Source organism: Atta colombica, unplaced genomic scaffold (genome assembly GCF_001594045.1).
Source record: "Atta colombica isolate Treedump-2 unplaced genomic scaffold, Acol1.0 scaffold43, whole genome shotgun sequence".
In the NCBI taxonomy this organism is placed as follows: domain Eukaryota; kingdom Metazoa; phylum Arthropoda; class Insecta; order Hymenoptera; family Formicidae; genus Atta; species Atta colombica.
Window position 1 is genome coordinate 316,233 of NW_017259532.1, and position 15,988 is coordinate 332,220.

General features: G+C 34.1%; 1 protein-coding gene across 1 annotated transcript in view; it reads right to left on the bottom strand.

Annotated features, from left to right (window-relative positions):
• The window catches only part of LOC108691229 (prominin-like protein), a 213,230-nt gene that overhangs the window by 142,466 nt on the left and 54,776 nt on the right, over positions 1 to 15,988 (bottom strand). The window contains exon 3 of the mRNA XM_018198904.1: positions 1,003 to 1,124. Within this exon, the coding sequence (XP_018054393.1) occupies positions 1,003 to 1,124 (122 nt within the window). The remainder of the gene's footprint in view (positions 1 to 1,002; positions 1,125 to 15,988) is intronic.

Here is a 15,988-nt window from a genome sequence, read left to right on the forward strand (position 1 = left end):
ATATATATATATATATATATACCTTCTTTTATTTTATGTAACATCGTAAATTTTTTTCTTTCTTATGTTCGATAGAGAAACAAGTTTAGTGCAAATAATATCTAATAATAATGTGCTCTCAGAAAAAAATTCAATATACTTAATGTATACATATATCTAGCAAATATTTTTTACTCGTGCAACTTATAATATTTTGCAAAAATAATCGATTAATGAAAATAAATATATCTACAATATGTAAAACAATATAAATACATATGAGTAAGAAAAAACTGCATGCTTTTGCTTTACAACTTACAGATGCTAGAAGCTATTTGTGGCAAGCATGGAATCAAATAAATTTATACAGTATCTGTCCTTCGCACACTAATGATCACACAATGTATCAGTAACTATAATATTCGATAATTATGAAGATTAATGAAGATTTTGCAATAAATTACATTAAAGCGATAATTGGTCTAGAATATATTAAAATGTATCTGAATTTATTGCACTGATATGTCATGCATTATATTTTTATTTTTTTGTGATTAATTAATCTAAATATTTAATGATACTAATAATATAAAAATGGTGAAGCGAAAAAGATTATTAGATTTAATCGCTTCGATAAGATTCGAGACATTAGTGATTTTATTTTAAGAAGCCTTATTATGAGCAAACGAAAACCGAGGCAAGCTTTATACAAATCTACCGTTTCAATACATTAACAACCACTGTTTTCAATGCACTTAGAGACCTCGAGATAATATTTCCTTAAAATCAATGATGCCGAGGTTGCTAACAAAATCTCATTTCCTCTTCAAATATTCTTTTATACATCGAGGTCCGAAAGCATTTTTATTAAATTTCATTACATTGCAAAAGGTTTTCTTTTATTGTAAAATCATACCTTTGGAAAGTAACGGTCCATGTACTGCGTGTAAACAAGGAAATACTCGTAATTAACTGTAATTAGTTAAGGTAATTTACGATAAGAAATAACTTGAGTCTGTTTACCTTATCGAAGTCCACCTGTACTGACATTTGATTCACTTTGTAATCGTGCAGAACCCGTTGGCACTTGTCAGTCGTACATGCAGCCAGCGTGTGAAGAAGGTTTTTCTTAACACCACGGACAACTAAAGAAGTAATTTTATATTTTATTCATTTTGATATTCTTTAATAAAATGCTTGTTATGTAAGTTAAGAAAAGTTTACTTATTTATTAAATATATCTATATGTAAGAATAGTTTACTTATTTATTGAATGTAATATATCTGCGTACATTTAAAAAATAATAGCTATACGAATATAATCAATATGAAATATTGATATGTAAACATAATTGATACTTTTAAAAATTTATTCAACTGAGTAATTAATTGTATTATCACACATTAGTGTATATATATCTTAAAAAAAATACAGTTACAGAAAAATTTAAAAACTATGTGTAAAATAAAAATAAAAATAAAATTTATTTCATAAAAAATTTTAATTAAATCGAAATAGTTAATCATTATATTTAAATGTTACTATATAAAGACATTCGTTTTTCTTTATAAATTGTATTTAGTAGGAAAACAAGGAGAACCTATGTATTAATGCATATATATATATATATATATATATATATATATATATTGTATATGCGGTACATACAATATATATTTATGTGCAGGGTCAGGGAAGAGGAAGTGCATCACAGACCAATCACAGACGCTGGATCCGAAGGACAAAAGGGAAGAGCGTCACGGAAGAGAGGGAAGAAGTTTTGTTCTTTCTTTCTTTTACCCATTGCGATCCTATACTTATCATTTTATTCACGTTCTCTCTCTACTTTCTGTTGTATTCTCTATGTTCTTATCTTTTCTTTTCATATGCGATTTTATGAAATAAATGATATTTATTGTATGATTTTTTTTTGACTTAGCATTTATTTTAATTTAACGGTAAATATCCTGTTTAGGAAAGCCCTCTCCAATGACCTTGACATATGTTGTCAAAGTCATGATTTCCTACAAGTTGTAGTTACTTGTTAAAAAGTTATTAACAAAAAAGTTTGAAAAATAACCTTTAATTTCACCTGTATATTAGGTGTACAACTTTGCTTCCGCCGTTTTCCTATAGATGGCTTTAGCGGTAAGTGGTGGTCGAAATAAATAGATCATAGACGTCATACAATAAACTTGGGCATCTGTCAACATAATCCCATAGAAACATTAGTCGATTTGTGTCTGCATCATAAAGTTATTCTCGATTGAAAATGTCAGTTTACGAGCCAAATTCTCGTCTTTTGCGGGAGGTTTTAATTTTTTGCTTCAATATGAAGAAATCTGCGGCTGCGGCTCATCGAATGCTCTCAAATACTTATGGTGAGGCCACTATTAGTGAAAGAACGTGTCGTGAGTGGTTTCAACGCTTCAAGAACGGTGATTTTGACGTCGAAGTCCGGCATAGCGGTGGAAGAGAGAAATTTTCGAAGATACAGAATTGGAGGCATTACTTGAGCAAGACTCGTGTCAAAATCAAGAAGAATTAGCACGATCATTGGGAGTGACTCAACAAGCCATTTCAAAACGCCCCAAAGCCATGGGAATGATTCAGAAGCAAGGAAAATGGGTGCCGTACGAATTGAAGCCGAGAGATGTTGAACGGCGTTTGTTTGCTTGTGAACAGCTGCTTGAAAGGCAAAGATGGAAGGGATTTCTGCATCGCATTGTGACTGGGGACGAAAAATGGATTCATTACGATAATCCCAAGCGCAGAAAATCATGGGGAATTCCCGGCCATGCTTTCATGTCGACGGCCAAACCGAATATTCACGGCTCCAAGATCATCCTCTGTATTTGGTGGGACCAGCTCGGCGTAGTGTATTATGAACTATTAAAACCGACTGAAACAATCACAGGCGATCGATATCGAACGCAATTGATGCGTTTGAGCTGAGCATTGAAAGACAAACGGCCGCAATACAACGAGAGACACGATAAAGTGATTTTGCAGCATGACAATGCTCGATGCCCATGTTGCGAAAGTGGGCAAGACATACTTGGAAACGTTGAAATGGGAAGTCCTACCCCACCCGCCGTATTCTCCAGACGTTGCTCTGACTATCACTTCGATCAATGGCACACGGCCTGGCTGATCAGCACTTCCGGTCTTATGAAGAAGTAAAAAATTGGATCGATTCGTTGTTTGCCTCAATTGGATAGCCTCAAAAGATGACCAGTTTTTTCGACGCGGGATTCGTACGCTACCCGAAAGATGGGAGAAAGTAGTGGCCAGCGATGGACAATACTTTGAATCATAAATGTATAACCAGTTTTTTACAATAAAGCCTCGAATTTCGGAAAAAAATGGCGGAAGCAAAGTTGTACACCTAATATAATGTTATAAACTATTCTATATCCTTCGTTTGCTTATGTAATGATTTTTCACGTGAAAGTGCAAACGGTGCGCCTCTCAACAAAGGAGAGGTGGGGTGGGAATCGCTTCGCATGGAAGTGCGTCTTTAAGCAGGGAGGAAGATGAGAAGCGTCTTTAAGCAGGGAGGAAGATGGTGAGAGTCGCTTCGCATGGACAGTCATAAAATATATTTTAAAACAGGAAATTTTGTTCTATTGGGAATACAAATCAGTTCGGTCCGTTTCCCTAAAGATGGCTCCAGCTGTTGTGAATGGTTCATAGTGACAGCTGATTTTGGCGGTTTCAGAGAGGTTAAACATCTACTAATAATATTCAGTTTATATCGCTTTGAATTTCATATAAAACCTTGATTTTTACTGTGTTTGAAATGTCGAATTTTGTATTAACCAAGCAACATTTGCGGAAGGTTTTGATTTTCTATTTTAATTGGAAGAAAAGTGCGGCTGAAGCCCATCGAATGCTTGTCGAAGTTTATAGTGACACTACTCCAACTGATAAATCATGTAGGGAATGGTTTCGACGTTTCAAGGATGGAGATTTCAACGTTGAAGACAAGCCTCGTTCTGGACAGCCAAAAAAATTCGAAGACAAAGAATTAGAGGCATTACTCGAAGAAGATCAGAGTCAAACGCAAGAGGAGCTTGCAGAATCATTGGAGGTAACTCAACAAGCCGTTCCTGTACGATGGAGAGCCATGGGAATGATTCAAAAACAAGGAAATTGGGTGCCTTATGAACTGAAACCGAGAGACATTGAAAGGCGATTTTTCACTTGCGAACAGCTGATTCAAAGACAACAGAGAAAAAGTTTTTTGCATCGGTTTGTGACTGGAGATGAGAAGTGGATATTCTACGACAACCCCAAGAAAAAAAAATACTACACTAAATCCGGTCAATCGTTGCCATCGACCTCAACATCAACACCATGACCGAACATTCATGGTTCGAAGAATCATGCTCTGTATCTGATGGAATATCCCCCAAAAGGGTCTTGTTTAGTATGCGCTGCTGAAACCTGGCAATTCCATTATCGGTATCGGCTACAATTGATTCATTTGAGCCGTGCATTGCGAGAAAAACGGCCGGAATAGAAAGACATGATAAAGTTATTCTTCTTCATGACAACGCTCAGCCTCATGTCGTTAAAATCGTAAAAAAATATTTAGAAACGGTCAAATGGGATGTTTTACCGCACCCGTCGTATTCTCCGGACATTGCTCCTTCTGATTACTGGTTGTTCCGAAGGATGTAGCAAGTCCGGTTCACTTCTTTCGCAGAAATCGAAAATTGGCTTCAAAATTGGATCGCTTCCAAAGACGAGTCATTTTTTCGAGATGCAATTCGAAAATTGCCTGAGAACTGTTCATTCATTTTGTTTTGAAATAAATGCATTTTTGAACACAAAAAAACGGACCGAACTAATTTGTATTCCCAATATATAGTGAAAAAAGACATCATTTTTCAAATTTTCCTTCTTAATAATCTTTTAACGAGAAACGAGCGATGGCTAAAATCTTGAAAATTATTCAGAGTCATCATCTTGACAGTATATCAAGATCGTGGTCATTGGAGGAAACACTCTTGAACAGGATATTTATCAATTTAGCAACTAATTATAATAATTTTAAACAATATTACAAATAGCCAAATAACACGAGCGCTCCTAAGTATCGAACCATTATTAAACTATTATTGAATAGCTATCGAACATACTTATTAAATCGTCATATTTCTATTGAACAGCTATCATTATTGATAGATTCTTAATTGAAGGGCTGAATTCTATAATATTCTATAATATACGTTATAATTCTTTAATGTACGTTATAATAATATACGTTATAATAATATACATTATACGGGATACACGTAGATTTCGCGGTAAATATTGTCAGCAAGGCTAATTTTGGACATCACTCTAATTTTTTCAATTTTGATGATTCTTGTAAAAAATTTTATAGCGCATCTTTTTTGTGTTTTGACTAAATTGGCAATTTTTGTTTTCAAGTTGTAAAAAAGTAAACAAAAAAGTAAAATAAAAAATATATTTATTCAATTTCATATTTTTATATTCAACTCGTTATATCTCAGCTAAATATGAATATTTTTCTTTGAAACTTTCATAGAATAAACTTTAACATGTTTTCTGAAATAAAGGATACATAAAATATTTTCGAAATATTTCTCATCGCACTCACGAGTGTGGTATAACTTCGTTGTGCGTTCACGATTAATATTCTTTAAAATTTTCACTAATAATTTATTTTAAACTCAAAATTAACAGAAAATATTTCGATATTTATACAGTTTTCAGTTGCAATATCGCGCAATTAGGCGCCAAGCATGAGTGAGCGTGCCATTCTTTTGTGAAAATAACCAAAATTTTACCCAAAATATATTATGTGATGGCTGCAAACACTAGCACAGGCAACTCAATATATAGGCGCTTACAGTATAGAATCCAGCATGCGCCAATTTTCTCGCGAACGCTCGCGGACCGCGAATCGCAAGTACTGCGACTCAGCTTCAGAGAGCTGGCGCGACAACCTGTATTATAGATTCGTCCGGCGGGAGATATAAGGCCTCGCCAAAGCGAAGTTAAATTGCTCAAGGCGATTCCTAGAGATACTAAATAGTATCCTGAATCATTGCAAAGCTGCCTCGATCATCGAGACTAACAAGGATGCTGACCGGCACAGGAGCAGCATGGCTGACTACCGGTGGAAACGCAGCAGCGACGGCGAAGATCAGCAATCCAATGGAAATGTTCCATCACAGGCCACCGGAAAAGCGGCGCAGCAACAGTCAGTGGAGGAGCAGCCGATTCCAGCAGAGAGACGATCACGCATCGTGGCAGAGAAGGTGCAACTCGGTAGGCGGAGACTAGTCTCGGTACCGGCAACATTGCACTCACCAGTGAGATGGAAGCTGCTGCCACTAGAGATCGCGCCACAGCGACTGACGAGGCCTTCACTATACCTGCTGAGCATGTGACAGCAGGCAGCGCAGAGACATATCACCGAGCTTTCTGTGTTCACGGGGATATCTCTGCTGCCAGCGACTCCATCTGCCGTGATCTCTCTGATGACGACAACATTGACGAAGGCGACAACGTGGACACAAACGAGTAAAAGGAACCACCAAGACTTTGCATCGTAGAACTGTCACCATATACACCAAGGACATCGTCAGCCTTGCGGAAGAAAGTACGATTTGCCGTGTCCGAGAACCTCTACACTGGAAAGGACCAAAACAGCAACGACTGTTGAAATCCCACAAAGTGGACGCGCTGTGAACCGCGGATCCAATACCGCACTTATCGCGGTTGTCTACCGCATACAAATGGCCCTTTTCAGGTCTACCACAAATTGTATATAAACTGCCTTTTTCAGGACCAACATATTCTTTAATACATTATTAATAGACTGTAAATATATCGTAGTTAACCGGATCCACCAAGACTAGATTTAGACCTCGTCTTCACTGCAAACCTACTCCTAACGCTTAGCGGGCAGTAAAGGTCGATACCGACGGCTGGCTGGCATACCACTACAAACACATTCACGTCGTTATATACTAGAAAGAATTGCCGATAGCTCTGATAACTAACTGTTCAGCTCCAATAATGATAGAGAGGACGGTTCGTGGCCAAGAACGGAGGATATTTTGGAAGACGAATAGAAGACGATTGCAATAAACACACAGAAATTAATAACAAGAAATGACAAATATATTCTATCAATCTACAAGACTTACTCGTATACACATTCGTAGCATTGATATGCGATAGGAAAGCGTCAAAGTAGCATCACAATGTTTCCTCATCATCAAGTTTTCGATAGCACGACAGTGAACAGAGAAAGTTCTCGGCAGCACGAGTTCAAAAGAGCAATTTTTACGCTATCACATAAGGTAATTAAATAATTCGATCACCAAGAGAAGAAGGTGGTTTTTGTATTGTAATAAACATGGCACGACCTTAAACTCGACCGCGAAGATTTCAAACAATTTTAACGGAGCAAATAATGTAATATAACGGGCAGAAATCAAGCAAAAACGAACTTATAAATAATATAATTTCTCTGTATTTATCAATACTAACAATGTTTCGAACGGGTCCTTCTTCAGTACATATAAACTCTCTCAAAATTGTAAATCAAGCCATATGGTAAAAATCCTATCTTATGTGAAATTCAGTCAAAGACTCTTCATGTTCAAGTGATAGTCATCAGGAATACGATATAAAGAGCAGAAGCTTGTATATACATTTTAACATGATTAAACGCATGTCTTTCGATAAAGCACTCAGTGTGAAAAAAATGTTTTTGGGTTGGGATGTGTTACCTCATCCGTCATATTGTCCAGACCTGGCTCTTTTAGATTTCCATTCATTTCGGACCATACAGCATGACCTTGCTGAGCACTTCATTTCGTATGAAGATAGAAAAAATTGGCTTCAGCACTGGATTGTTTCAAAAGAACCGGAGTTCTTTTATCGCGGAGTTCTTTTCCACTTATTACATGAAAAGTGGAAAAAGGTGATATTGACAATAGGCACTACTTTAAATAAATTCCTGTTCTTCCTATTTCTCATAAAACATAGATAATTATTTTATAAAAAAAAAACGGCGGAAACTTATTCAAATATAAATAAAATCAATATAAATAAAATTAATTGAAAATGTATACATATACTGCGATATACTAGAGTGTATCTCTTTGATGATATTTAAAAAAAATAAAAAATGATAAATTATTTTTTTGTTGCTATCATTAGTAGCAATGGTAGCATAAATATCTCTGCTATCCTATCTCTGGAGGCTTGCTTATTTGACAATAAGATAATATAAGTGTGGCGATTATAAGCGCCAGTACCACAGACAACCCGTTCTACGACTTCTTGTAAGACAGAATCTTGCCACACGCTGATTTTCTCAAGAATACTTCGTGGGGCCAAGTTTCTCACGAGCGCTCACGGATCGCGAATAGTGAATACCGCAACTCAGCTCCCAGGGAGCCGCTGCAATGATCAAATTTACAATTTTCGTCTAGTAGATGGATATAAGGCCCGCTGAAGCAAAGGGTCGCTCAGGAGATTTCCCGGCATACATCAGAGTAGTATCTTGACTGTCAAGCTGACTCGCTTAACGAGATTGGCCATTGCTGGCTACAGTGTGCATTAGCAGCAGAGGCACAGCAAAACTCAGCGGCAGCACTAATGGAGGCGCAGCACCATTCAGTGGCAGTGAGAGCACAGCACTACTTGGTCTAACAGCAACAGCAGCGAAAGCTCAGCTCAGCCTACTAGTAGTAGTAACGGAGATGCAGCTTACCAGCCTACCAGCAGCAGTAGCAGAGACGCTGTCTAACAGTAACGGCAGTGAAGGCAGCTCGAGCCGACAGTAGCAGTAAAGGCTAAAAAATCCAGAAGTCCCATGGCTATTAAGGCAGTCGAGGATCCTACTTCCGCAAGCTCTTATCAAATTTTTCAGAACTGTCACAAATTGCAATCAAATGGCCCTTTTCGGAGGCCGTTCCTTCCCCCTCCCCCTCCCCCCAATTAGTCGGAATAACATTTCCAGTCTTACAGAAACGTTAAACAATACGATGGATTAATGATCAATTCTTCTGTTTTCCATCATCCGCAAGATTTGTGCAAAATGCCCTTAATAATAAATAGCCTTTTACCCAAATTTAACATCTTTTTTACATTTAAAAAACGTCACATCTTTTACCTTCAAAATAATAACTTTTTTAAAACATGTGTAACTATACTATTTTTTTTTAAAGTACATCATTTAAAGAATACTAGGCTAAAACTGTATTTGAAAATATTATAAATTTAAAAAGTTATGATTTTTTTAAGTAAAAAAGCACATTTTCCGAACTTAATGATTACAATTTTTTTTTAGTGTTAAAATTAAATTTTTCACTAAAGTTGTTCCATTTCTTTAAAGGAAATTATATACTGTAGGTTTTAGTCGATCGTTATTATTCGTTAAAAAATTATTAAAAAAGTTTACCAATAAAATTTAACTTTTGGACACAATTGTGCTCCGATGAAACAAATTCCCTGCAAAATATTTTCTTATATTTCTTATATAACTTTTGTGTTTTTAGAGTAGAGAATTTGTGTCTTTAAAAACGAAAAATTTACGTTTTAAAGCAAGAAAATTGTGGAATAATTATTGCAAAAAGATTAAACTTCGCCAACGACATATATCAAGGTCAAGATCATTGAAGGATAGTCTCTTATACTACATAAAGTCTCTTATACTTTAATAACTAATAAATTCTCATTTGAAAAACCAATTACTAATATAGAGTCAAAATTATATGAAATTAATATAAATGATTATGACTTATGAATTTGATAAAATGATATTTGATTTTTCAATTCCAAATGATAAATGGTTCATTAATTTAACGAATTATAATATACTAGTGGAAGTCCAATGTTTATTGTAATTAGGAGAAGATTTTGTCTGTCTCCCCGAAATATCGGTAATTATTAAATATGTTAAACACATAGAAAATAATTTAAATAAATTAAAAATAAATGATGAGTCTGTTGCTAGAAATCAGATGCTTCCATTACTGTTGCAAATAAAGTGCAATTAAAAAAGATTTAAAGTCATATAATTATGTTTTGTCAGCTCTATGAAGACAAAAGAATTTGTAAATGACAACTCACAAATTCTTTTTACTAGAACTAACAAGGATAAAGAACAACATAGTTGTAATAATTGATAGCACGGATGTGATTAAAATGGAAACATTATTATCTAATTTTAATAATTATCTAATTTTAATAATTACGTTGAATTAAGTAGGAATCCAATTAATAAAATGTTAACTGAATTAAAATCTTTATTGAAAGTATGGAAGCAGCATGAATATACAATATATCACAACTTACTTATAATTTTTTAAATTCTACAAATACGATTCTACCGAGAGTGTACGGTTGCCAAAAATTCATAAGCAGAACAATCCTTTACATATTATTATGTTATCTATTGGAAATCCATTACATAATTTAGTGAAATTATTATATAAAATTTTAAAGTCCAATTTAGAAAGACCTTATGGAAATGTAAAAAATAACTTTCAATTAAAGTTAAAGATTTGGCGAACCGAAGATTACTTTGCTACGTTTACGAAGATACTACGTTTATCCCTTCTGTCGCTTTTTACTAATGCTCATTGAGCTAGCAATTAAAATAATAGAACACCGGTGGTGTTATATACAGCAATCTATAAATGTACCAAAAAACGAATTTTTTAAGGTTTTCAATTTGATTCTTAATTCCACGTGCTTAATTCCACGTGTTTAATGGGAAATATTATAAATAATCTTTTGTTATCGATGGAATCTTCTCTATCTCCCAAGTCGCTGACTTAGTCATGCAAGAATTAAAGAAGATATCTATTGAGAGCTTACCTTTTGACTATATTTTTATGTCAGATATGTAAATGACATTGCTATTGCAACACAATCAAACAATATTAACATTATATTAAACACTTTTAATAGTTTTCATCCTAAGTTGAACTTTACAGTTAAAGTAGGAGAGAATCATTTAAATTTTCTTGATGTTATTTTAATGAATAATGAACAGAGTTTAATTTTTTACTGGTATTATAAATTTACTTTTCTTAATTTTTAATCGTGTCATCCAATGTCATAAGGTAGAATTACCACCATTATAAGATTAGTAGATAGAGTGATTATGCTGTCACATCCGGGCTTTCATAAAAAGAAATTAGATTTAATTATTAACATTCTTCTTAACAATGGATATCTTTTAGATTTTATTTTCAATTATATAAAAAATAGACTACGTGTACAGTTTGATCATCTTAGAAGAGTCTCAACAAATAATAAACAGTTATTAGCAAACAAATAAATTAATAAAATTTTTTTTACTATTCCGTACGTTTCTTCGAATAAATTAAAAGAATAAATTTAAAAGATTTTTCAAAAATAATTGTGCGATATTTTTGGCTTACATGGGAATGAACAAATTAAGTTCATTCATAAAAGTACAAAAGAATAAATTACCATCGTTGTTTCGTTCTAATGTAGTATATAAAATAAATTGCCTAAATTGTAATGCTATTATATAGTTCAATATTACGGATATAAATACTGAATAGTAGCGGATTCAAAGTAGAACCTTGAGAATCAGAAAGAACCTGTGAGAAAGCCTTTTTCCATCACAAATATATATCTTTCGAAGATTAGGTTGCCGATAAATTTTCCCATCCTGATCGGGATTTCTCTTTGAGGTCATCGAGAAGAATGGACGGGATGACATTGTCGAACGCAGTTCTCAAGAAAAGCGCAGATAGTAATCTTGTTAACAACGAATCCACTGTAAATATAATTAGTCAAAATGACGAGGTTATCAGCGCAAGATCGATCGGTTCTAAAACCCTGGAATTTAGCTTGGAGCCATGAGCTTGGATGTCATGAGCTTCCACGAACCACCATAAACGAAGATATACGATTTTTTCCAGGATTTTCAGAAAGTAGAAGATGAGATAAGCCGAAGCCACCAGGCTTGAGGATGAACACAACTAGCGATTCAAGCCAAGATTTCAGAAAGATATTGTTATTTAAGATTCTATTGTTTAGAGATAGCAGATGTTCCAGTTGGTTAGGAGAGAGACCCTTAATAATTTGATAATCTAAATGGTCAAAGCCGGTCTGAGTTTTAGGTTAGAGAGCACCGCTCGAAGCTTCTCGAGATTCACTAGAGCATTTAGAGGAGCATATATGAGTCTTGCGAGATCCTCAGTTTGCATGTCGGGTAAGGATTTCAGACTGCCATCGTTGCAAAAGGCCGAACAGAATTTAACAAAAACTTTTCTGAAGAGGTTTTTTTCGTTTTTTGAATTATCTATATTAAGTCCCGTTTTTTAGAGGCTTTAATGAGTCCCCAAATATGAAATAAATGTGGGTGTAGATCAGTTAATACATAATTTCTATCAACTTTTCCTTTTAATCGCCTTCAAGGTGTGAGTACTTTGGACAGCAATTCTTTTGTATTCTAGTTACTGTAGTTAGGAGAATGGTTAAAATTACGAAGGATCTCTTGTCTTTTCTCAACTGCATCTCAAGCCGTGTCGCATTCCACTATCACGGCGGAGGAAATCTCCAGGCTGGAATAGAAGTAGATCGTGGGAAGGCTGAGGACTCCTTGAGGAATTGTAAATATCATTTTTGAGGATATTAAATCATTGATCATATAGCTCCGCTCCCGAGAGCGGACTCTCTTTTGGGTTGCTAAGGGAGCGAAACAAAATAATTAAAAGAAGAGTTTCTTGAGCTCTACCAAACTTAATGTTATACAAAAATGTTGCTTTTTTGTTTGAGCTACCAATCTTAAAGATGATTAGGAAGTGATCACTTCCTCATGTATTTCTGAGAGACGTATCGAAACAAGAGATCGCTAAGTTAGGAAATGCCCAGAAGAAATCTATAACTGAAGGTCGGAAGTCAGGAGATAGCAGTAGCGTGGGAAGTTTGTTCCCGATATTAATTAAATTGAAGTAATTAGCAGCTTTGATTAGCGAGTTGCCTGTGAAGTCAGAATATCCCCATGAGATGTAGTGAGGAAATCTCCTATAAACAAGGCTAAAGAATAGGAGTTTAAAATTTCTAAGATACGCTGAAAGGTTGTAACAGATGTAGGACGCCTAGGATGCCTGTATACGTTAATAACCACAGGGTTAATTATCGACTTCCAATAATAATTTCTGTTAGTTCTATTAAATGATGACAGTAGTCTCGCACATCCATGATCGTGAAACATATATGATTCTTAACAATAATATACATTCCCCTTATCACACTTCTCAGGATCTAATATGTCTTTCCTAATGACATCCCTGTCGGAAATTCCTAATAGATCCATATAAAAAAAAAACATCCATAGGTTGAATATGTGTTTTCGAAATTATAATTCCTCATAAGTCCAGTGTATATTCAGATCCGCAAAAGCAGATATGAGTCGATATAAAACATATCCACATTTACAATTATATACGTATATAATGAATATCCGTATGAGGAATTATCATTTCAAAAGCACATATTCAGCTTGTTAGAAACGGATACACAAATGCATGCAGATACGAGCATTTAACATTTATCCGCATCTGCAAATATAAAATATATTCGCATTTATGAGAAATTATGATTTCAAAAGCACATATTCAACCTATTAAAAAAGGATACATTTTTTAAATGGATCTGTCAGGAATTTTCATCAGAATACTTTATTTTGATGAAAATTCCTAATAGATTCGTATAAAAACAGTTAAAAAGCTGGTAGAATAATCTGATTTGCGTAAGACATTTTATAGGACTTTGTGGCGTTTTCTTTTTGTAAGAAACATATCCCTCTCTTGGCAGCGCGTATTACGCACAGCGGATTCCTGTAGTTATAATCCAATGGAGATATATTAACATATTAGCATCTATAAGCTTTTGCGTAAGAAAAACCTGCTTTGGTTTGCAACTTATATGTATCAGATAATGATATATATTAGTAATCCGTCCATAATTGTAAATATCATATCCATTTGCATTTATACGCAATATTGATCTATAGGATTCTGTCTGCTACGGAGATTTCTGTTTCTGTATATTGTGTACACATAGAATGTTAATGATATTTATCTGTAATTACAGATATCGTCTATTCATCTGCACCTGTATGTTGATCTATAATAGATGCAGATGAATCCGGTATCCGTAAGTACGGATAGATACTGTCAACATCTGATGCATACACAATCCAGAAACAGGAATTATAGTTGCAAACAAATTCCTATAGATCAACATTGCACACAGATGCAGATAGATACGGTATCCATAATTGCGGATAAATATCATCAGCATCCAATGCATACAGATTGCATCCTATACAGATAGAAACAGGCAAGTTTTTCTACTGCAAAAACCTATAGATGCTAATATGCTGACAGATCTCCATTAAATACAATTACATTTTCTGTCTGCATTTGTAGATATATTGTAATAGTTGCTTACAGAAACGTAATAAAAATTGAATATTCTCTTCAAACAGCGGATATTTGTTAAAATTCATTAGAAGTTCTATCTGTTCTAATTGTTTCTGATTGTTTCTAATGGAAATTTTTAAGGACAATAAGCTTGTAAATCAGAAAAGCACTGCAGTCATGTACGTGTGCCAACTGCTATTCTGCTAAAGTGCTTTAGTTCATCTTCCTTCAGAAGTTTTGCTCTTTCTGAATCTCAGTCAAGTAGTTCACGTATCACTACTAACGAAGATGCAAATGCATATAAATAATAATAAAGCGCTAATGTTGGTTTAGACAGAAACATGATCGTAAACTGCGGCTAGATTTCAGTATCTAACAACGTCGCCTAATAGAAATCGATAAATCTTGCATCCACAGATATAATTACAATCCGCAATCTTTCAAAGCGTGCCATTGCAGATAAATTTTATACACGATGCGCATAAAAACGTATGACGATTATTCGCTATATATTACATTTTCATGCTCATATCGGCTGTTTGCAAATGCATAAATGTATAAATTGTGACATAATTCCGCAAATTCCAACACCGCACTTTTCCTCTTAAGCATGAAACTAAAACGACGATTTTTTTTTCCAGCGCTTTGCACGAGCGATCAAATCAAATTGGGCAAAGAATTTTCGAAGAGAAGCACTCCCGTCGAACGTGTCTGGTTTTAACTTAATGTTTGTTTCCCCATGAAGAGAAACACACGATTCAACGCATTCGTGCCATTTCCACCGCCCGGTAAAATTGCGTGACAGTATTGCCATTTTTAATACAAATGTATTTTTTTTATTATATTTTGATCTATTTTAATATGTCATTATAAAATACCTTAAATCTATTACATTTTCTTGATTGATCCAATAATCGCTTTAAGCTTTAAGATAAGAAATCATTTGTTCTTCTCATTAAAAAATTTCCTAATTACGTTACATTAAATGATTTGGAAGCTCTTAATTTAGAGTGGAGATTATTATCAGAATATAAAAAAAAATTGTCACATTTTGAAGAATCTGAACCATTTTGGATAGAAGTAGGTAACAAAAATAGGAAATGAAATGGTTTTCTCAAAATTATTCAAATTTGTTAAAGCAATATTATCTCTACTTCGTAGTAATGCAACAACAGAGCGTATTTTTTCTAATCTTAATCTGATAAAAACTAAACTCAGAAATAGATTGCGTATACAATCATGTAATGCTCTTTTGTATGCCAAAGAAATCTTAAACAATACAGAGTGTTATACATGAAAGCCTTCACAAGAAGTATTGAAACAATTTTGAAGGCATACTTTCACAAATAACAATGAAAATAATGATGAGATATTAAAATAGTTTTGTTTGTATACATAATAATAGACAATATGATTATAATTAATGTGATCTAAGTCTTTATTTCAAAAGGCTACCGTCTATTGCAATACATTAATATAATATTATGTTTTATTTTAAAAGGCTACCTTCTGTTGCAATATATTAATATTAATATATATT